General features: G+C 38.9%; 2 protein-coding genes across 14 annotated transcripts in view; one reads left to right on the plus strand and one right to left on the minus strand.

The window, feature by feature from the left end:
• LOC122568651 (fat-like cadherin-related tumor suppressor homolog) overlaps positions 1-24,313 on the plus strand; it is a 496,717-nt gene that overhangs the window by 184,876 nt on the left and 287,528 nt on the right. The window lies entirely within an intron of this gene.
• On the minus strand, positions 20,010-22,789 carry LOC122568653. Of its 2 annotated transcripts, XM_043728632.1 has the most exons (4): positions 22,606-22,789; positions 21,219-22,546; positions 20,572-21,152; positions 20,010-20,453 (listed from the first exon to the last, which is right to left on the minus strand). In XM_043728632.1, the coding sequence occupies exon 2, from the start codon at positions 22,458-22,460 to the stop codon at positions 21,537-21,539; it is 924 nt and encodes a 307-aa protein (XP_043584567.1). In that variant the 5' UTR covers positions 22,461-22,546; positions 22,606-22,789; the 3' UTR covers positions 20,010-20,453; positions 20,572-21,152; positions 21,219-21,536. The 2 variants fall into 2 exon arrangements, with proteins under 2 accessions (XP_043584567.1, XP_043584566.1); XM_043728631.1 differs by lacking the exon at positions 22,606-22,789 and having other exon boundaries at positions 21,219-22,599.

Consider the following 24,313-nt stretch of genomic DNA (forward strand, 5'->3'; position numbering starts at 1 on the left):
ATCGGCAGGAGTTGGACAGAGAGGCGATAACGCGATGATGTATGTTCGTGGCCCTGCCTACGACGCGCCTAACGCCTAAAATATGGCGTAGGTAAGGCGCGAGTCCGGTCCGGCCCACATCCGCACATCTCGTTCGCGGGTCGCGGAAGTCGCTGCTTGCAACTGCAACCGACGGCGGCAGGAAAGAAGCTCGGCTGGCCCGGTGTCGGTGAAGTTCGCACGGAGGAAACACACCGTGAAGAAGGAAGAGAGAAGCGTGCACGTCGAGCCGGGAAGACGAAGAAGAAAGCGGAGATGGAGTCGTGTGGGTACCCGGATCCGATGGCGCATGCGGTTCGCAGAACCGATCGGGAGAACCGGTTTTAGGACGTGTTTCGCGCCGTATATGCACGCCGGATCGTCGATAATGGACGGAAGAGCTGTCCGCCGACGGTGCCTCTCGTCTCTTTTTTTGCAGCTGAAACGCAAGCGGGAGACTCGTAATAATCCGCAGATGCGACTAGAATTCGATCTCCCGTGAGCATCGAGCCCCTGTCTCGGCCACGTCTTGTCCACCGGGACGAAGAGGAAAGATCGTTTCTTTGGATGGCTGGCTGGTCGCGACGACGACGATGACTCATCCCGTAGACCTATTTCTCGTGTTTACGGTGCGTAGGTTCGACGCGTTCCTTCGCTTCTTTCATCTTGGCGTTCCTGAAATGATAAGTATTGTTGGATGTACTGCTTTTTCTATATGTGTAATAAGTAGCTGGTTAGTTTCGCATATTAACTATTTTTTCGTTCCAAAGATTAAATGTACGATTTCTTATAGGTTTTAAGATTGAAGGGGTTGCTGCAATAGGAAGATAGTTACAGTAATTTGAGTAACTCAGTGAAATCCAATTGATTAATTTACCTTTCTTTCATTCGATTTTATAGTTTTATAGTGGCAATGATAGTCATTAATGGAGCGAAACGTATGAAATTTGTTCGATCCATGGCTTAAAATAAAATCGTGGAATGTATAGATCGATTGTTCTTCGGAGATAAATTCGAATGATTAGAAATATGTGTATGATTAATTATCGATATATCTCTAGCGTGGTAGAAATCACTTGTTACGTTAACTGATCCTAATAGATCGATTGATCAACCTGACAAATAACCACATAGCCCGATCGCGGTTTATTGATTGAAAACTAACTATAATTGCTCGCCGCTTAATTAACTAGGAAACCTTGAGCGTTTCTTGATTAATCCATTCGTTTGTAATATTAACTACAATCACCCATCATTAAGCTTATATTAACTGCAAACGTATTATTATAAAGAATGCTACTTTCACCGTAACAAAAACTACGATATATACATCCTGGAATTATACTAAAGTGACTTATCAAGAGGATTATAGTTACACGAAAGTCCAAGAATCGATTGGTTTCTGATTAAATTCATTAGATAATTGGTTTGTTAGACAACATCCTAATTTGCAACAGCATCTCGAGAAGAAACTTCGGCAACGACGTAGCGGCATTTGCTATAAGATCTTTAATCCACCACGGCATTTATGCAGAACCGTCGTAGCTAATCCCAGCGTTAGCTTGAAAATGAATCGCATCTTCGTCTTGCTACAGATACAGTGGCTACGAAGAATATTGGCACGTGGCCTTATTTCTCAATGAAATATTTTTTTTATTAAGTTCTACATTTCATTTTCAATCGCCAGCTCACAAAAGTATTCAGACACTACTGAAATTTTTAAATGTGTCGTATAATGTATATAATATATGAATATGTACATAGGAAATTTTTCTATAATCAAATTTTTAGAAATTTTGAATGAAAGAATTACTAAATAGTACGGAATTTAATATACATGGACGTAATTGATTAATATGTAAATGTTATGATATAAAGATATGGCAATATTTTTGTAACCATTGTAGGAAATGGAAATTGTGAAAACGTTATGAATAATAAATTTCGATTTCCACCGGAACGTTAGGTCGATGATAAGTTTTGAAAAATGTCGTCGTTGCATATCCGTGAATTTCGCGTACTTTTCAATGTGGTATCTCTTACCTGCGTTTTTCGGAACCACTGCAAGTGGCTGCTTTGATTTATATCGGCGTTCCCGTCTGCACGAAGGAAAATGGGGCAGATAAAAGTTACATAGTTTTAAAAAGGACGCGAAATGGATGAAATAAAATCTTTCTCGGTAGAAGCTCATGGTTTGCGTCCTTTTTTTTACAAGATCCTCTGGATAATATAAGGGTAGATAGAGAAAAATTTTGAGTGAGAGATGCGAAGTAAAACATATCGATGTAATAACGTGGGAAATTGGATAGTGAAACATTGATTTATACATTGATTTATACATTAGTTACGTGAAACCTCCTGTTGGAAATGAAAGATGATTTTATCTTTCGATGGAACGTTGAAAACTTTGTAAGTAAACCTTCACAGCGATGTATAACAGACGCGATACATTAGAAAACATATATTTTAAAAATGAGCTTTTACATCATTGAAGTAGCTTTCAAAGTATATCGTTCGACCTATTTTAAAAGGTCCATTTTATTTTTGAAATCGTATCCTCTTCTTTCGAATTAAGGCTTGGCACTTTTATAAAAATCGTTAATTAGCTGAAATTACTTTTCTGCAATTGAAATTCAGGTTAGAATTATGCAATTAATAATGTATCGCGAAGCTTCTCCGTAATAAATCTCCTCGTTTGGTTAAGGATCGTGAAAGAAGATTAAGCCCGCTTCTAATTTCATGATATAAACCCAGCTTGCAATTTAGTTTGAGATATGCATCCACCGTAATCCGTTAAAAGATATAATAATCGATGCAGCGCATATTTTCAAGCTTTCTTAATAATCTTTAAAATGACAAAAATTGCCGAGGAATGGAATCGCAGAGCGAACGTTAGCAGCCGGATAACATGACCGAGCTCGTGCTACACGAGAGAAAAATTAATATCCAACGAGATAAGCGGCAGGAAAATATAGAACGGCGATAAAACTGTGGCAAACGTTCTTTGGCACTTAATGTCCGGCGTGTAATTTACCACGAGTTCGAGGTAGTTAACTTCCACTTTGAAGTACGCTGGCCCGGGAAATTAGCTATAAACTCGAGTTTATCTGTAAACTTTTCTAGTGGTAAAACCCACCACTAAGGCGAATAATAAATACATTCTCCCGGTAATTATTATTTTTAATTAAGCGTCGCGACGCTGCGGCGAGGCGGCGACGAGTGAGAAAATTTCGTCGAAGACTGTAATTAAACGCGGAAAAAGCATTTTTGTTTAACGTGAATTAAGGAAGGTTGTATATTTTATCAACATTACGGAAGTTAAACAATCCATCAATTAAGATTTTTAATTTCAACGTAAATATATTTTTGGCTTGTGCATTTAGTAGGTGCATCGAATTATCGCATTATGTTGTTCATATTTTATTCTGTTCAGGTAAATGTCTTCTTCTCTCGGAATTTTCAAAGATATATATTCGTACAATATTATTTCCAGATACACCAAACGATGTCTGACTGACGTTTCAAATCTACTTTAAGCGCACTGTTCTCCAGTTAACAACAACCTTTTTTTCGGACACGGAATCTTGTTCGTGGCACGGATTATGGATCAAATACGGCAAAAGCAGATTATTTATATCAAAGTACGATCTTCACTTTATATGTATATGCTACTTGAGACATAGTGTTCAAGCAGCAAATCACTAGTCCCAAGAGAAGATTCGCAATAAAAGTGGTTAAAATGACACGTGAAATTGCCAGACGAAGCTAAATAACTTACGAATCGACTACGAGTTAAGAGCATTCGTAGATTTTTCTTTTTCTGCCGTTTCTCATCCGCAAGAACACGTATCCTGGTTACGGTACTATCCTCTCGCGAAAACTGCTAACACGTATATAGTCGAAGGAAACGTGGACGCGCGGCTCGCATATGAAACTGTCGAGACACGTGGAACACTAATTCAACGCACGTGTCACCTCCTGACATCGCGGCACGTGCAAGTTCTTCCGTGACCACTGTATGTGAACATTGTGAAGCAACTTGCCGACACGCGATAAATTTCGTCGTTTGCAACATCCTCGCGAATTGTCCCGTGCCAATGACACGCTACAACGCTGGATATTGCGCTAGCCGAAGGAAACTAGAACTCTATTTGATCATATATGTTCCCTTAATCGTGACATTAATCGAAATTGAATTACGGTGTTTATGGATCGATCTTGAAAATTATTATTTTATGGCTGATGAAAATTCGAACGTGCAAGAAAAATTCATCAACCGCGTCAACTATTGTACATATTAGATTTTTAAGAAATGAAACGCCAATCGTATATATTATTATTAAAAGTGAGAAACTGCCAGAAAATAGAATCCATATTTCGATTTTTAACACGATCAAGGTCATCGGAACGTCGACTTTGCTTTCGGTATAATTACAGCTCGTGTATTTTACTCATGGACATTAATCGTTATAATCGCGTGAGTTCTCCAATTTCGAAACTGTTAAGGTTTTCATGCGCTCGAACTTGGCTCGATCGCCTTCACGGCCAAAATCATTCAAAGTCTCGAAAGGCCTCGCATGTGTCGTCTGTGCTCTCGAAAGCCGTGTAATTATGCTAAATGAACGGCCACGCGGAAATCGAGACAGGAAAAAAATCGATAAGTACGTAATGACGCGTTGCAAACTGCGTACCGTCAATTATCAGTAATACATTTGCGTATCGATACGTCACGTGAAACTATTTTTGTCTCGGCGGTTGTTTTCGACTTCCGAAGGCCACCTTCCCTCTTACTTCTATCTCGAAATTAAACCAAGATGCATTATATCCTGTAATATTAAACTGTTCATGGTTAATCTCGAGGAAAGGAAATTGTGTCCAGAAGGTGCAAACCGATAGAAAAATATTGAATTTGGTCTCGGCTCGGTGAACCGCGGTTTGGGTTCTACTCGTTTTGCCGCATGAACGCGTGAGAAAAGTCTGCGACATTCAGAAATCGTCGGGAGTTATACATCATCCGCGAATGATAGCGCCATGCCATGAAAGTTATTCGTTTCAATGCGTACATTCATGGCCGTGGCTGAAAGCACCGACATATTCCGCCTGCTTTTTCCACGCGATCTCTGTCTATACCGAACGAATTATATTTACGAATTTTCTCTAATTTATGTTACGATAAACAGAAATCAATAAACAAAATATATATTGACGAATTAGAATTTGCATCGTGCTTTATTTTTATTGTGGCGTAACTATATTAAAAAAGAATATATAATATTCGATGTATAATAATAATATTTTCGATATGTTCAATATATTCGATAGAATTCGATATACTCTTTTTTTATCAAGTTTTTATCGAATATTATATTATTAAAAATACTTTAACATTATAACAGAAATAAACACGATTCTTAAAATTACGTTTTTCCTAATCCTGAAAAGAATGGATATTTATCTGGAAACTTCCTCATTTCTTTCGACGGATTTTATGTACACTGAGACTTCTTCATATCTCTTTTATGAAATGTTCCTATCTTGCGAACAGCTTCCATTCAGATCCGGTGGATTCTTGCTCACAAGAATTTTCGCTTTCCTCGGCAACTATCAATGGCGAATAACTTTAATGGAAGTTGTTCATCATCGCACGATACGCCTCATCGTGGCAAGATCGCTCGTGATCGGATACCTAATCGAAAGTCACGGCACGTTTTCCAGCCAGATCGGCATCAAGCTATTTCGATCGCGATCATCGAACCGCATACGGTCAACAATGACCCTGTTGAGGTTTTCTGTCCATGAAACGAAACGTTTCACGTTCTTCGCGTAAAAGGAGGACGTTCATACTCGCTGAGACTTTCTTTTACGGACATAACATTCTAAAAGTCGAAAGTGGATAAATATAGCGGAAATTTGTTCATGTTTAAATATCAAAATTATTTTTAAACGTGATAACTTATGTGAATTATTCTTTTTTCTTTAGTCAATGTAAAAATTTAAAATTTTAGAAGTAGCTTAATGATTATAAACCGAGATCTCCGAGTGTTTAACTTAATTAAAATGGGATAAGAAATAAGAATAATTATATTTCGGCGATATAAGCGAATCAGAGAACATCGTAGCTTATAAACAATTTCACAACGTTGGTCGTAATTAAAACGAAAATATAAACGTGATTGAATTAAGACTGCAGCAAATCGCGAAACGCTTTTCGTCGTCCCGTTGTCGACGTCGTCGTCGTCGTCGACGTAGCTTCTAAATAATTTCAGTTGCTTCGCGCGAGCAGTAGTTGCGTTTCACTCGCCTTTGTCGTGTTTAATTCTCGACGAGTCTGAAGAAATCACGGAATCCCATCAGCGCTTGCCAGGGCGAAATTCAATTCGCTGAAAGAACTTTCATTAAGACAGAAATTAAAACGAATCCAATAAAACCCGATTAAGTATTAATTGTTTCATTCGACTATTTGCCGACGGCCGGCAAGAATTCTTCACGGCCACGCTCGACAGTTAATTTTGTCTGCTGCAGCTTCCAGCAGATGCGACCATGACTTTTTAATGTTTCCTTCGGAACGCTAATTGGAAATGAATTTACAACACGAATGAAGCGTTTATCGTGTTTGAGACGTTGAGCGTCAAAACTTGAATGTTTTATTCAGCTATAATTTATATATAATATAATGGTTTTAAAAGTTAAAAGTAAACGCTACCTGATCGCAGCGTAAAATTTTAACAGTGATAAATATTCTAATAAATATAAATTTAAATATAAATTATAATATTTGAGATTTTAATATTGAGGAAATATTTACGGAACATGTTTGCCTTAAGCTTTAAGTAGATAGAAAAATTCCAAGAGAAAAGAGAGATTATAATTTTCCTATAAAGCCCAATCTCAAATTTCATGGTTATTTTAATTTACTGAATCTTTCCAAGCATGTATACGTTGATCAATTTGAATCGATTTTCAATCTGATGCAACTCTTGACAAATATGTTCGTGCACCTGCTGAATCCACTAGGATTACTCGTATCCCGAAGTGTGTATTTGTATTACAACGTACTCTTGATACTCGCATTCGTCCGATATTTATTCATATTTCCAACGCAATGCAATCGTATTTGATCCGTATTTTCGTGCGTACCATCAACAATGGATTGGTAGATAAGACGATTAAGATGGTCGCTGTAAATTACGGCCGCTTTGATTTTACGTGAATGAGGTGGGATTTCACGATGTGAATGATGAAGCAAATATTTGTTTCTCCGCGAGCTCTTTCCGCTTATGAACAATTGAAAAATATCGTAATTCTTTAAGGAAATTTTGGGGTTTTCAAAAGCAGAATTAAATAAATTTAATAGGATTAAATATATAATTTTTAAAATACTTGTATGTAAATTAATTTGTTCCGATCATCGAATAGATGATATCATAGAACGTACACGTCTGCTTGTTATCGTGTCCAGCGATATCCTCCAGTAAATAACGTAACTCGTTCACTAAGTTTTCTTAATTAACTGGATTTTTCAAAGAAACTGCATCGTTTGCTTGTGAACAGGTTCTAGAAGGCGCGAGCAACTTTGTAAACAGAATTCTGCCAACTACTTGTTAAACGGTTGATGAAACACACGCAAAAGAAATGCAATTGCAGTTTTCTCTCATTGCCTTTCCTCTTTCTGTTTCTTTCGTTTTTCATTCGCATCGTTAGAAAACTTCGAGCGATTCAATTTCTCCATAAAACCTCAAGTATTTCAGTGTCTTCCGCGTAAGAAACGGTTCATTTTTTGATAAACGTAGTATATTTCTCGTATCTTACGAGATTATGAACTTTCCCCAATTTTTGCTAGTCTCGTGAAACGGCTCTTGATTGTTCTCGAATTAAATTTAACAATATTATAGAGAAATCAGAAATTGTTTGTGTAATTTGCTGTTATAAATATGGCAAATTAGTATAAAACTATTTTATGCATGAATGAATACATTTCATTAACCTTCTGTAACTAGCATTTCGTTTGCATACGAGGGGAACAGGTTATAATTCGTTACAATTCGTTCGTTCAATTCAAAATTTAATATTAACTATGCAAGTAGCAATTGTCGCAAATAAGTGATTTCTATCAAATGTTCAAGTACAGTATTGCATTAATAAAATGTATAATAGTACAATGGTAGACAAATAAAATGACATTAAAGAACAATTAGCACACAGTTATACAATTTCTGTATCACATAGCGTTATAATCTTTGAATCAATGTTTAAAACATACTTTAATCGCCAACCATTTAATATTGCTCCAATTAAAAAATATGCAAATAATCTCTCCCATAAACATTGTTTATGAAACATAATGTACAACGCGAGAAGTTGTGTAAAATATCAAATAATCGAACCACAGATTTACAGTATATATTCACCCCTTATTTCAAACCCTTCAACAGCACACTCTGACCCAAATACAAACGAAACTCAGTACGCTGTAAGCTCGATTCGTCGAATCCGTAGAAGTTCCTGATTTATTCGGTACGGTTCGCAGCTTCCGTGTCAACAGAAATCAGCAAGCCTGAAGTTTTTATCGGATTCTGGCTATCGTTGCTGGTTAGGTCGACGAGGATAGCCTATATTCTAGTTACTGTAAAATCGAGAAACCGACTGGGAATCACGTTGCGGCGGCACATCGAGACATCACTCAGAACAGTGTTAATTAACGAGGTTCTAGGTCGTTTTGCGCGAAAGCATCGCCTGTCTGTCGGATGTGCTCGGGGAACAATCACAGTTGCCAAAGTTCAAGCTAATCAAGTTGCACAGTTTACAGGTCGGTGATGAAGCGACAGCGCGGACTTTGACTAATTCATCACCGTACATTGAAATACTTCGCTCGTGGACTATTCGAACCGTTTCGATTATCGCGAATGTTCTTTCCTCTCTTGGCAAATGATACATAATTCGTTCTAGAAAATATGTATATGCACAACGAAGGTAGTAAAACTTCAGTGAAGTCGAAGACGAAGTTCGAGTGGATCGTGCGTGACTAGAGTTCGTTAGCTAGAAACTTTACAATCCGAAGTCGATGGAGCACGTACCTTTTCTTTACACTGACAGCAATAACGAGTTGGATGGTTTAGTGTCACGAAACGGTGTATTCATCGGATCAAATGACACGTTGCTCGTAAAAATTAAGATTTATTTTTCGGTTGTGCATTGTTTTACGTGCTTGTACGTCCTTATAGCGTTTACGAAGTATTCGATAACTTTGACTTATAGACATTATCTTGTTGATATCTTCTTTCCATTACATAAAAATGAATGCAGATGTAAATGACTATATAACGCATTGTCTCGAAAAGTCAGAAGTTAACGCAACATTGTTGTATAGTCTTCGGAGGTTATTCAAAGATACGTATTTTAGTTGACATCAGAAGGCACTATTTTAAAGACACTAGGAGTTTCAACATTGAATTCGTTCTAAAGAAAACTCTTTGAATTTCGTAATCTGTCATTTCACTTATCGCACTTCTACTCAACAATTTCAGCGACGATACAACGCATATATGTTATCTTCTGAATAAATTTAGCAACAGAAGAAGTCCTGTGGTAGAACGTTTACGTATTAGGTTGTCCGAAAAGTGTCTTTCTTTTACAGACACGTCTTTTACAACGTGACAATCTTTATACAAACATGAAACCTAATCTGTCAAACGTCGTGGTCTTTATTTTGATAGAACAAAATGGACCATACGTAATACGCTAAAATAATATAAAACGGAAAATGTTGTGCATCCATTATTTCCTTATAAAACGAAAGAAACTTTCCGGACGACCTAATACAAGCAATCCCGTTGCATTGCTCGGTATTACCGTAAACATTTTCTCTTAGTCACGTCACTGCAACTCGCATTTAATTGGTTTCTCGACAGGATCGTGAATTTTTTCGGTCATGCGATAATCAGCGAACTTTTCGAGTGGGGAAACCGACGAATAGCACGGTTGGCTAATAATTAATTAGGAAGCGGCCGATGCTCGATGATTGGGTCGGTGATCGCGTTATGGGTATCGCAGCGTAATCATCCGAAAGCATTAGGAGCATGCGAATAAGCACGGTATTATCCAGGCTAATGGGAATAAAATTATTGTTCCTGTGAGTCGATCGACCGTTCCAGCTAACGTCGCTGGTTTGTTGTTTGGCCTCGTTTGCGATGGTCGATTTCAGCCTTCGACGATCGCCGCTGATAACCGAATGATCTTCATGGTGTGTGATTTTCAACTTGCCTTTGGGTTTTTAACATCGAATTACCATTTTTGATGGTCCGCGATAGACTTTGTGGTCGTTTTTGCGGTTTTAACGAATCTGTAAATCGGTGTTCCTGTTTCATATCGAAATTATAGGTTCTCTTGTACGAGAACCTATTAGTATTATCACAGTAGGTTATTATAATCCGGGTTCATACTGGATGTTGCACTAGTATTATCAAACTTCCTTTTTCTCTTATCTTCCAAGAACATTGTAACAAATTTTTAACATTGCCAGGAAACATCTTCGTAAAGTAAAAACTTTGTCCTTCTTAGAAATACATTATTCGTAAATTTATTATTTTCTATCTTTTTAACTACATATTTTCGTTATACTTTGTCTTTCAATTACGACTCATCGATACACATACACACATATTTCCACTTATTGCAATACATCGTGACCAGAGTACATTAAATTTCTCATTTCCTGATGAGCCCAAAACGGATTAAAATCGGCTAATACTCAGTCAACTACTCGAATTATAAATTATTTCCTTGACTCGTTAAATCGCGAACTGCAGTTAATTTCACGGCGGGCCGACATATCCGACATACATTATCGAATTAAAGTAACTCTTTTTCTAGCACCCAGCAGCCACGCTGCTGTTTCTCCATTAAATTATCGCTGTATACTAATCCAAAGCGATCGATGATCGAGTAAGATAAGCCTGCGCACGGAATGTCGTGCGTTACCAACCTGAATCGACTATGTTTTTTCGCGTTTTCCATTTAACAAACTGAAACACGAGGAGCCACGATACTGTTCGCCAGATAGAAGAGGCGAAGCTCGGTATATCATTGAAATAGCGCCAAGACAGAAACGGTAGGAAAAGGATTTCCAGATAAAAATTCAATTAAAACGAAATCCTTGGCCAGCAGTTGTTCTTGAAACGTCGCAAATAAAAGTTCGATTGCATCGTGTTATTAGGATGCATTTAGAAGGCTCGGCGAGAAAATAGCTTGTGTGTATCTTTTTCTAAGAACGACATAAATACATACGGGAAACGATACATACGTCTTGTATTTATCTACAGAACATTTTTACAAATGTTTCTTTATGGTATTAACGACATTTAATTTCTTAATATTTAAAAACGTACAGAGATTTTTTTTATTAAAATTTCATTAATTTTTCCCACAATTCCTCCAACTTAATGATCTTATCTTAATAATAATAAAAGATTGGTATCATAAACCGATTGTCTCAAATATATCATCGAACAATAAGCAGTTTGAACGTATCATCAATTTTAATAGAACAGCCTACACAGACGGAAATCATATTCTATCGGTGTCACATCGTACTGTATCCTCCTCTCTAGTTTCTCGGCTTTTATTCATTTGTCTCGCATAATTGCCACAAGACAATCGATGTATCAATCTAATAATAAATTCAGTCGCTTCAATGGCGTAAAATGATCGTGAAAAAATACAGTAGATTGAAAATATATTTACAGTCACGGAAACGATCTTCGTAACATGGTCGATTGCTTTTACAAGAGGAAAAGTCGACGAGGACGTTGAAGGAGGACGAAATTGGAATTCAATCGAGACACCGGTGAAATCTTCACAATTGAAAAGTACATCGGGAAATATAATACTAATTGGATTGTTACCGGGATTGTATCGCGCAAACACAGTCGTCGCCAATAAAATCAATCTAAAAGCAGTTACGATTTTCGTCGCTTAATAACGTCGATTGATTTTACTTTTATACCTATCTTTTCTGTTTTCTCTGTTGAAGTTTAGCGGAACTGGTATTCGACCGCACTTTGACGAGGCAATAAACGTAACGTACACTCGGAAACCTATTTGTTTAAAGGTTTGATTCTTTGTTAAATTTTATACAAGTCACACTTATTTTATCTGATATTTCTGATGATAACGCGGCATCGACGAGATATGAGATATTACTCGTTCAAACGAAGAAATTGATACACGATAAGATGACGATTGATTCGTGATCACAATTAAAATAAAGCTGGTTAGTTGAACTATCGGTACGGCTAGTCGACGTACAAACTGATTTCGACGTTCCACTGAACGAAGTAATTTACGAATAACGTCGATACTTTTAAAAATAATACACTGAGAAAATAATATCCAGATCGATCAATTAGTAAAATTACTTGTAGAAATACAAGATTTGCTGAAATATTGCATATTCCACTCGTTCACGATGTTTCAAAGAATAATTCTTTATTCTTTTTCCGAAGGCTAATTTCTGCAGGCTAATATTACCTTAAAGCGATATTTTATTTACAATTTTTTCGATCAATTTACAGTTTACCAAATGCTGCCTTTTAACATTACTGCTATAAAAGGGAATTCTAGAAAATCACATCATTATTTCCGCCACGTAGATCTTACAATTTCATCAAATTTAAAAAACTTAAAATATGTTTAATATTATAACAAGCCATTGTTTGATCGTTAACGGATTAATCTTTTTTTCCTTCCTATCTTCCATAGTAGCAAAAATAATTTAGATACGCAACTTAAGACTCCCTTTAGAGAGACATTCGCTTGTAGAGCGTGAGCATCATCTTATTCGAAACAAAGGTGTAAAACAGAAGATAGAAGGCTTGGCCGAAGTATCTGTGAAGGCATCCTTTCGCGTGTAAATCACACAGGCACTGGAGCAGGCGAGTTTGCGCGTCACAAAGCCCGAACTTTTACGTTTATTTCCCATCGGCGAAGTAGCCGTTTCCTTTGCCTTGCAACCGAGGGCTAGCAGCCGAGAAAATTGTTTCTCCGATTGCTGGCGTCGAATTCGACTTTGTCAGCCACTCGAATAGTCTACATAAGCTGGCAGCCGAGCAAAAGGGTAGTCGGGCTTGGATGCCTTCGACGTAAAACTTCTCCGACGCCAAAGAGGAATTCGCGACGTTCCTTTGCGCGTATTCGATATAGATACCCCTTTTCCTCCTTATTACCATCGCCACTCACCATCTCCCTCTCGCACGTGTATTTATCAGAATGGAAGATCCGAGACTGTTTTATCGCGTGTATCAGTGTCGCTGTGCATCGAATTGAAATTCAATTAGCGCCCGGTTTACCTCTCGTTTGCACTGAAAACGAGATCCAGATGGGCGCGATCGGTCGTGTTAATTCCGTATTAACGTGTTGGCGCGAAAATACTGGCTGGTTTTTCGTTTCGATTAGCGTAGTTGGACCTTTGCCCCCTGTCTCGCGAAGGATCACGTGAAATGAAAGATCAGTGAGATTAGTTATATTTGGAATGGAAGAGTTGGATACGAACCACTTCGAAACCATGCTTTTCCATAAATACAAATGCATAGAATAACGACAATTACAAACATTGTTTCTAAAAATGTTCCTTTAAAATTTGGGAAACTCAGACTTACAGAATATCATTAGCGAAATTTTACAAGTCGCTTACAATACGCCGAGTAACAGTGCGAATAATTTTTCTTGTATAACAGTAATAATTTTGGTAATAAATCAAATGAAATTTTGCTATCAAATATTACGGACCCTATATTATAACTCGTACCCTGCAAGTTATCAATTTACCACTATTATTAGTTGGCAAGTTATTGTATTAGCGCTGAACATCTACATGCAAAGAATTAACAAACAAAGCAATGATTGAGTGAATTGCGATAGAATACAGAAAGATTCGTTTTCTCAGTCAATAACGATGGACGATGGAATCCCGACCTTTCCCTGTTGTTTCGCTTGGTAATTGAATTTTTCCCGCTGCAAAGAGAGACGTAAGGCAGTACACGCGAACGTTACGTAACATCGGATACAATGTGTATACAGTGGGTTTGAGCGTTGCAGACTGACCGAATCGGCAAACCAATAATTTCAGTTGGCGTAAATGTTTACGGATGTGGATAGGTAAGCTGCATTAAATCGTACTAGTCCAATGCGGTAACCCGCGAGTGTGACGTCGCATCCGGACCAGGATAATTCGTAGCTGGAATGTTGAGCGGTACAGATCACCCGAAGATCAACAGTGTACAGAATTACGATGTTAGCGTACTCGAGTAATATCGAAATCGAAACGTTTGTTTAACGTTTTCTATTTGTTCAGACTTATTACAGCAAATAATATTTTAATATTATCAATATTTTAGTAGCACGGCGAGCAATATTTAAAACATTTTTTTTAAATATGAAAAAAGAAGCACGTATTTAGCTCCAAAATCAAATAAAAAGACAATTTTGGTAACATGGGACAGATTGATAACATGCTACACTTTAAAACTGCTTCTCTCTAAAAGATACGTTATAAGTCTGAAATAGGCAATTCAGCTCATCAGCATAAGAAGCCGTAATATTTTTACGGTCAATATTTCTTTAATATCATAAATAAATATATTTTGAAAAAAAACGAGAACGTAAATTCTGACTTCATTTTCCTATGAAACCAAAGACTTATCTCCCACTTCTCGGGGAAACGGGGTTGATTACTGTAAAAAAGGTGGTAGGTTCGATAAGAGAGTTCTATCTCGAAACGCGTAGCGAAACGTTGGTCTGCGTCATGGAGGAAACAAATTGAGGACGATAGATAGAAGCGGCGGACCACTGTCAGGATGGATAGTCACTTAAATAAAAACAGCGAAAGGAATCGAGGCAAAACGAGTAGGAACGCTGACCCGCGTTGCGTCAGGTGTTAGGAGATTCATGGCCGTCCGTTCGCTCACAAATGACGTCGTTACATAAGTACACCCTTGGCCGGGGCCACTTCCGACGATGAAAGACACCCTTCAGCGTAGAGGTAATGGAAGTAATCATTCTATAAAGTCATTTGAATTTTTATCCCTTGGGAAATCGCCGGTCGGTTTATCTTCCTTGATACGCTGAGACACCGGTTACTTCGCTCTAAATGGAGAACGCGTTCTACGTGCCTGAAAATAATATATCCTTGGCGAGTTAACCACGGTTGAAAAATCCCCGAACGATTAAATTACTTCCTCGATTACGTTTTTCCCTCTCCCGTCGATCAATCGCCTCAGAATTTATAATGGAAATTTATTTTCCACTTGGTGAAAGGTAGACCGAGTTGTGCACTGTGTTTAATTTAGAAAAAAACGAAAGGAATATGTTTAATTAGGGACTGGTAATAAGCAGCCATCGAACCTTCGATAAAATTAAAACGATTAACTAATTCTCTGTATATCCATCCCGATATTATCAATTATTCCATGTAGTGTCGTATCGGGGCTCGGTATGCGAGGATGAAAAAGATTCGATATAACGTAGACTTCATCCTCGGAGACCCTTCGTTTTATTTCCATCGCGTCGAATGACTCGTTTCGCGTGGAGGTATCGCTCGTTGAAAGCAAGAACAGCATCCTCGGATACTCCGCGACACGTACCTCGAGCCGATGAAGGCTCGAAAGCAACCGCTACTCAGCGGAATCGAAAGTAATTCCAGCTATTTGGCTTGCACGTTACTGTACAGTTGATCGACGTTTTGTCTGACGGATAAGGTGATGCTCCGATGAACCGTTTGATCAATAATTGTTCCTCTTCTAAGATAATGGTCACAGTTGCTGGATGGGTTCGGATGAACTACTCTGACGAATACATACGTCACAGCAATTAAATATGTATATGGATTCTTACGATTGTATGCATATCGATTTTCAAACGTTTCGTTCGTCGAAATTTATATAACGAAGATATTTACAAAATTCATGAAATTAATGCAAATGATATTGCAACGAATATATCATAATGTAGAGAATTAATAAAGATTAATACAAGAATAAAGATATCAAACAGAGGTGACCAGATTTCTCTGGAGCACCGTAAACATCCCCGTAAACGTTCTCAGCTCATTTTTCCTTGCTCCAAGACACGACGTCGTTCCTTCTAAATTTTTTCCCGTTTTTGCGTTCGAGTAATAAGCAAGAGAGTGCTCTCTACCGTGCTACGTATCAGGATGCAGTGAAATCGTTTTTCTGGCAACCTTCTGTCCGAGGGAACTTTGAAATATCTGGCATGCTGGTGCCTGAGATGAACGGTCTCTCGTAATTAAGCGACGCCAGCGGGGGGGCAGCGACGGCGCGAGTACTAGCGAGGCGATTGCTCTTCCGGAACGAGTCGCCGCCGGAAGGAACGTCGATCTTTCTCGCGTGATTTTATTCCTTCTCTTCGTCTCAATCTCCGGTGCCCTTCCTCTTTTTTCCACCGATCGAGAGACGCGAGAGCGAAAAAAGAGTGTAAAAAGGACGAAAACAAGAAGCGGGATCAGTTGGAAAACATTTTCATGAAAATAAATTTGTTTTTGCTATTTTTCCACGGATTGAAAAGTCTTTTGGGGCGAGGAGAGGGGCAGAAGCCTCTCGGACCGTGAATTGGATCCCGACCAACTTTGATCCTTTCAGACTCGTCCCAAACTCCCTTCCTTCGGAAATCATGCCTGCCATGAAAAGAAACGCCCAGTCGACCACTCCTTCCTCCTCGAATTCATTTATTAATTCCCTTCCAACAACTTCTCTTTACCTTGTTTCATCTTCTTCTTGTTTGTTCTAACTGATAGCTGTTTGTTTCTCTACCGAGTTCTTTGTCACTTACGTTAATTTAGTCAATATGCACGATCGGGAATTTTATTCTTCGTCGTACTTGATCATAAATTATGATAGCGGAGAATCATCTAGGTGTTCCTTTTACGAAACTGCAAAATTATTCTTAATATTTCTTTTATAATGAATGATGATGGATCTTGGAAGCTTTTGAGCTGAACGTTAAATGCGAAACTCTTTTTGCCACTTAACTCTAGTGTAAGCAACCATTTCTATATTTCTTTTTTCTTTTAACAATCTTTTTATTCCTTATGCTCACCCTCTGGGTATTTTTATGTTGAATTTTGCTGCAAAGGTTTTAAATATTAAACTCGGTAATCTGCAGCATGGAGGTTGCCTACTTAAGTGTCAATGGAGAATTCTGAATTACCTTTAATATCTGACGTATTTCCAACGAAATTTTATTGTAGAAGCTTCATTGTGTCCCTCTTTCTTTTTGTACGTAATGAAATATTTATCAAAAACCTTTCAGAAAAACTCGTCCGAGGACACGTCTATTTAACAGAATCTGATACTTCCATTTTTACGAGACGTTTAAGCACTTAGATTTATGGATTCTATAATGGAGCCGGGAACACTCAGGTGACAATTTTGATTGCCTTACAGTTAAGTTGTTTGCTCACGTCGTGGAAAGAGTTACCCACAAAGTTGTCTAATCAAAGAGAGCGGCAGAAGATCGACAAACTCCGTTTTACGCTGTGTACGATGTGTATATAAGGAGAAAATTTCAAGCAAGAAGCAGTAGTAGACTTTCTTGGTTTTTTTTTTTTTTGTCAACTGTTAGAAGGCCCTCTTTCGTGATTGGAAATCTTCGGAAGCTAACTAGAAGTCACCGAAGTTCGTCTTCGTATCGAGTTGAACGGGTCGTAATTTCGAGAACTTCCTTGTCGATGGAAGATGAAAGAGAACGAAATTTGTCATATGATGCATAAACACGTAAAGATATAAGAAGGAAGACTTCGATTTCCTGGGAAAGAAATCAAAATCTGTTTACGTACAGATGATTTTTACACATCGACTGTTTTTAATCCGAGCTTTGCATGTTACTATTTTTATACATTTTTTATTAATATTACGATTATCGAATTATCTTCTATAAAATACTTTCATTTGCGAAAGATATCCTCTGCTGAAAGATTTTATGATAATTGGATTCGATCCGTGCAACTTTCTACAAAAGTGTAATTTACTCTTTTCTTAGAAAAATTCTTCATAAGAAAAAAGAACACGCAGGGAAATGTAAAGGAAACGAAGAATTTTCCAGCACGGTGTTCTTGCTACTTTTCATGCTTCTCCGTGCGATTGTTCTTGATACCTTTAACGTTTATTCAGTTTCAAACTCGATTCAAAGTTTCGCCTCGTGCGGAACATGTTGGTCAGTTTGCAATTCGAAAAATAATATCCTAGGCAAACCGGCGGGATATAACCGCGGACATCAAGTTTGTCAGCTTGTCGAAGAAAGTTCGGTCTCCGGAGCATCTCTGGTAACCGGATCCGCCGACTTCTATAAATAATTCTTATTTGGATTTATGGATGTAACGTACGTTCCAACTTTGGAAATCGACTTCTCGCAGGGCCGGCCGTGCTCGTGCGAGGACTCGCCAACTTCTTAACGAGATACTGGTGTTTTTCTGAAACGTATAGTACGTGCTTGAAATGTGGTCGAATATGGTTATTACGTGTTACCTCTTCCCATTCGCAGAAAAATATTTACAGAATTATGGAAACATTAAAATGTAGAATTTATCGTAGATATTAATGGAATAAATTATTCTTTTTATATATTTTATCCCTTATTAATTCTATACATTTTTATTCAGACCGCTTAGGACGTTTTCTATAGTATTCAGTGTAGCTTATGAATTTCAAATTGCATTTACGTTTCGATGAAGACGATGATATATTTGTAGCCTATACGTATGTTTCCTTCGTCCTATAAATATTATTTTTTAATGGCTTTACTACGTACTTAATGTTTCCAATTTTGAAGCTAGTATAGATAATATCTGGAAACTTTTGAACGGGAGTGTATGTAGAACGTAAAAGACATTTTCTTAGGCTTTCGTATAACGTAAAAAGGCTTTTCATGTAACGTGAAAAGACGTATAACGAGTTTCGTAAAAACCCGTATTTTTCGCGTTTAACCTGTAAACCTTGCCACGAATCTCGCGACAAAGGATTAAAGGGACAAATTTTCATGTCGCTGTAATCGCGAGAAATCCTCAGCGTACAAGGAACGTAGCTTGAACGCGTCGCATTAAGAAGAGCAAAAAGGCATAGACGGAATATAAGAGGATAATAACTTGTTTCGTTCGTTCCACTTGACGAAGTGGCAAAATTCTAGCGTGAACACGGGCGAGCGAGCATTTTTTTGAAGAAAGACGGCTACGATGCTATGAGACGAACCTTTCGAGGAAAAATCAAGGTAGCCAAGTTGAAAACGAGTAGCCCGGAAGATCGAATCATACTCGGTCAGGCGATGCTGTTCTGCATTATCCTCGACGTTTTTCCGCGCGGAAATAAAGCTGACAAGGACCCCGAAAGAAAGGCTGAGTAGATAGAGGAGGATCGAGGGACGAAAAGAGCTGGAAAACCTCGAACGAAAGTCGTGAAGGTGGTAACCGAAGTGTACCGAAAGAAAGCCTCCTACGACCATCTTTTCTTCGTTAAGAGATTCGTCGGAATTAAAGCGACGTTTCGTTCTCTGTTTACGAGGATCGGCCACCATCGCCGAATTCTCCAAACCAACCCGGAAGTCTTTTAACAAAGAATCAACGGAACTGGTATCGCGAGTCTCGTAGGCTGTTTCCGCGAGCCTTTCAACGTTGGGACCACAGCCGCTCGGCAAGACGACTACTACGCTGGCTATAGTCCGCCTGAAATCAATTGGTCGCTCCAGGCCATTCATGGCTCTACTCTAGCCCCACGTTATCGTGTCTTGGCTGTAACTAGGGATCGCGATTTTCACGAGTACCTCTCGAACGGAATTCCACTTAATCTTGAAAGTTAATGGCCGGAAATAAGTTTTAGAATATTTTTGTCTGTTTCTCGATTTAACGGTGCGCGAACTTCGTATATAATAATAGGATACGAGAGCGTTGAAAGAGATCGGACGAATAACGTGAAGGTTATATTGCGATGAACATTACGAGCTATAGAATTGGAAATGTCGAACCGTTAATTTTATTAAGTAAAACGAAGAGATGTTTGGGAAGGACAGATGCTTAAGAATTTGTCGTTGAGACAGAACTGTACAAGTAATTACTACCTTGGAGAGCTATTTTAATTGCTCGATTATATCCTTCCTACTACAAACCACTGAAATGTAATATCGTCTCAAGATATCGATCAGAAAATGGCTTTAAACAACGAACTATAATCTTGGAAATCACAGTGTTTGGGTCTTCGACGGCCAATGGTGTGTAGCTCTTCCGGTCCGTTCTCCTCCCGGAGCCAAAGCGATAGCAAACAGGCTTTTCCTGGCGAAATTCCATCTAATTAATTTCCTCGGCTCGGCGTAGCCAATTCGAGTCGACGACGAACGGGCGTGGTCGTTCTAGTCGCAACTGTTTTCCGGATTTCCGTCGTCTGGAACGTGAGAAGAGAAATGGTAGAGAACTATGGGAGGAACATGAAAGCGAGAAAGCGAAAGGGTATCCCAGAACACAGAGAGAGTCGACTGTGTCGGTGTTTGTCCCGGGCTAACCTGTGTACACACGTGCTTCCTCTCTTTCGGCGGCCATTTAAATTCAATGTTAAACCAGCGTGTTTCCTCTTCTTCCATTCGTTGGTCGTCTATCGCGCTACTACGAAGGACAACGAATGGATCGTCGGCTTTGTCGTTAGGAAATCCTTCGAAAGAGAGTGTCTGCTCCCTCGAACGTATCCAGCAAGAAGTATGTCGACTATCACGGAAGGTGGCAGACATCGTCTTCGTTCGACCGGAGAGAAAGAGAGAGAGGGAGGTCGAGCATGCAAATGAACAGCCCGGGAAGGTGCATTGATATGCAGGTGAGGCGCCATCGACGGGCGTCGAGGTGGCTGTGAATGCTCGTTGCATTTCGCAAGAGAATGAGAACCATTAACGCGCTTCCTGGCTCTCGTCTCCGTTGCTCTCCGCCTCTTCTCCTACTCCTACCGGCCGTCGCGCATTACGTCTACGTGTCGTGCCGCGCTTTGATTGACTAATAGCTGTTTCCTCCGAATTGCTGTCGCTCGCCTTAGTCCGTGTCACCAGTATACGCGTTCATCCTAGATGCATTCGAAATGTCGACGCCCATTCGTTCCCTATTCCGAAAGCGAGATTCCTTTACCATATTACCGGAGATACCGTTTTCCAAGTTCGTTACCTACCTATCGCTGCTGTATCCTCATTCTACAATGCCAATCGTAGTTTGTTTAAAATTTATGTTCAATCGTTGCGTAGTAAATATTCACGATTGATGCAAATTCCATTGTTTTCAATTCCGAAAATATAATTCTACCTCCAAATATTCCTCTCTTCCTCCAAGGAATACGTATTTCTTCTATCATTTGGTGCGACCTTCGACAAATATGCCCAGTGCTTTATCTATATTGCAACCTTATCTACTTCAAAAACACCATTCTCTGTCAGTGATTACAAAGGAGTCAAATATGCATCAGTTTATCGCGACTATTATTCTTCTCCCTTCACGAAGTAGAATTAGAATGTGGCGCATTGTTTGCCACGAGATCGTTTCGCGTCGTACAATAAGATCTTGTTCGAAATCCAGAATCCTTGGCTGGCTCGCGGTCTCCGAAGAACGAACGATCCTCCGGCAAAGGGAACGTAAGAACCAGCTTCGCCGTTATTGGCCGCCATCGCGATTTATCACGAGCTCGAGGGTACGAACGGGGAAACGAATCGTTCCCCGGAGCACTCAGCCAATAGGAGTTCCGTATCTCGTTCCGTCGACACTTACCGCAAAGCGCATTGCTATCCACGCGCAAAAACCATGCAAAAACAATTTCACGAATGCCAATCGCGGCTCCTTTTTCTCCCGATTTTCCTTTACCGTCTCTATCCACTTGCTTCCCACCCTGATCGCTTCGCGAACACGCTATTAACGTGACTGCACAGGAAAGCCAACTAAAAACTCTCGGATACCGAATTTTTAAGAATTGAAAGATGATCCGATTTGTGCTCGAAGATTGATGCTTTGGCTGATGGCTCTTGGATGGTATATTATGTAGAGTTTCACTCGATCTTTTCTTCGGAAACTTTATGGCAAATTCTCCATATTTTAGAGCTTTCAGACATGTCTTCTTATAATGTAGTGAGTATATTACTCTTTGTGAGTTGATATTTACTCTGTTCACTCGTGTTACTTTATCCGAAGATCTGATAAATTTGAAGAGTTCCTGCTTTCTAGCGATCAGGTTCTTAGCGCCATACGATAAAATGTTTTTTTCGTTCATTGTAATACGTACGAATTGCATAATTATGGATATATCTCTTATGGAAAGTAAAATGTTATGCGATATAAATATGGTAATATTATTAAATATGAACATATGGAAATTTAAGCTGTAAATTACCACTAAAAGCATCGTGATTATAGGCGGAGATTCCATATCACGCGAGGATTAAAGCAGAACTGTAGAAAACGATAAGTTGTATCATAAATAAATAATGATCATATTTTATCCTTTCGTTAGTTCTGCAACAATCTTCTTTGAAAAATATATTAACAAGTATTGCCAATTAACTAATATTTACCGTAGATTACCAGCGACCAACCTACATGTCGTAACCTATGCATAGTGAAATCTTGCACAACAGTTATTCTTTGAGCGTAACACACGTCTCTTGCTTCTAGTCACTCTGATAATAATGCAGCGTTAGTATATAAATGTAATTTGACCGTAACGAAATGCTTAATAATTACATTTCTCACGCCCAATCTTCTAACATCCGTCCGCCTATAAATGTCTGTTTCTACTGGGCGTTGGAATCCTGTCATCGAACGTGTTTGCATATGATTCACGACGATGACGTACGACCTATAAATACATATACGTATACGTATACCTCGTATTTCATTCATCTAGCTCTTGTAATACCGTTCGCAAGAGCTTATTTCGAGACTTGGAAAAATGGTAGGAAAAATGTATTTTAATCGTAACAGATAGGCATATCTTTGCAACTTCACGTATACGAATACACGTTTCCCTATCTACAGATTGTAATAAACAAAGATGAATAGAATTATTGCAGCATAGGTATTTGATAGTCCAAAATTGGTCCATTCACATATTACTCAAACGATCCTATCCACAAGAATATAAACAATCAAATCCAATATTCTACGCCAAATATACTAAACTAAACAACATTCTATACGAAATTCAAAATTGAAGCAGTCATCAATAAGAAGGCAGTTCCACTTTTCATTGATTTGAGAAAACTAACGATGTCCATCTCAAAATCTATGAAAATCAGACGACTTTTTGAAACATAGTCGACTAATGCTTGTAGCAACAAACTTATACACTTTTGAACATGAAACCTGCACCTTTCTTTTTCTTCCAATAACTACAATTTAAATGTTGGAGTAGCCACCTTCTTTCTGCAAATCTTTCAGTTCTTTTTCACCTGTTCGTCGAAATTGACATTCCTTGCCAAACTCTATCCAACCGACAGCTAACCAAACCGAACATATCCACATTTCTCACCCATAATTGCTTCCTAAATCAACACGCAACCAATACTCGACCGAGAGCGCATCAATAACGTTCCCGGGTAACCGATCTTCCTCAGGAACTAGACACGACACACGGTTCGCGCGCGGAAACAATTTCGTGGCGATATCCTAACGTAGTCATCTATCGATCGCGAGCCAACTCTGTAATTTGAATACAAAGGTTCCGAAGCGGTGGCGATACGATCGATGCTAGGAGAATTTTCGATTTCTAACGTTCCATTGAGAATAGCGCGAGCGCGGAATTCGAAGTGTAACGGAGGTTTGCTGGCGGAGCGACGAAACTGTGTCAGAATTCGAACAAAATTTCCAGGATAAATTTCATCGTGTGTTCGTACGATCCATAGCACGGATCGTAACGTTCCGTGAAAAAGACGTAGACGAGGTTCTGCCGTAGATCAACCGGTTTTCGATCGCGTTTTGAAATATGTAATCAACGATCGTGATTTATCCTCGCGTCCTGATTACTATCCTCGGCTGATCGGCCGGCGCTGATGCCGCGCCGCAGTTCGCGATATCGCTTGTTTACCGGAAACGGGTCGTGATCCGCTGTTTCGTTTCTGTGTTCGGTCTGGATGGTCTTGTTATGGGTCATTGGACAGAGATCGTCGAGTTTTTGACGCACACGTAGCGTTCTTGAACGTGGTTAAGGTTTAGCCAAGGTGGAATCGCTGAAAGAGTGTGTTATATCACAAGTTGAGCGGAGAGCTTAAGTATATTCGTAAC

This window comes from Bombus pyrosoma, linkage group LG6 (genome assembly GCF_014825855.1).
Source record: "Bombus pyrosoma isolate SC7728 linkage group LG6, ASM1482585v1, whole genome shotgun sequence".
In the NCBI taxonomy this organism is placed as follows: domain Eukaryota; kingdom Metazoa; phylum Arthropoda; class Insecta; order Hymenoptera; family Apidae; genus Bombus; species Bombus pyrosoma.

Coding starts and splice junctions, on each gene's coding strand:
- LOC122568653 (XM_043728632.1), bottom strand. CDS start 22,460: ATGGAATCTCCGCCTATAATCACGATGCTTTTAGTGGTAATTTACAGC.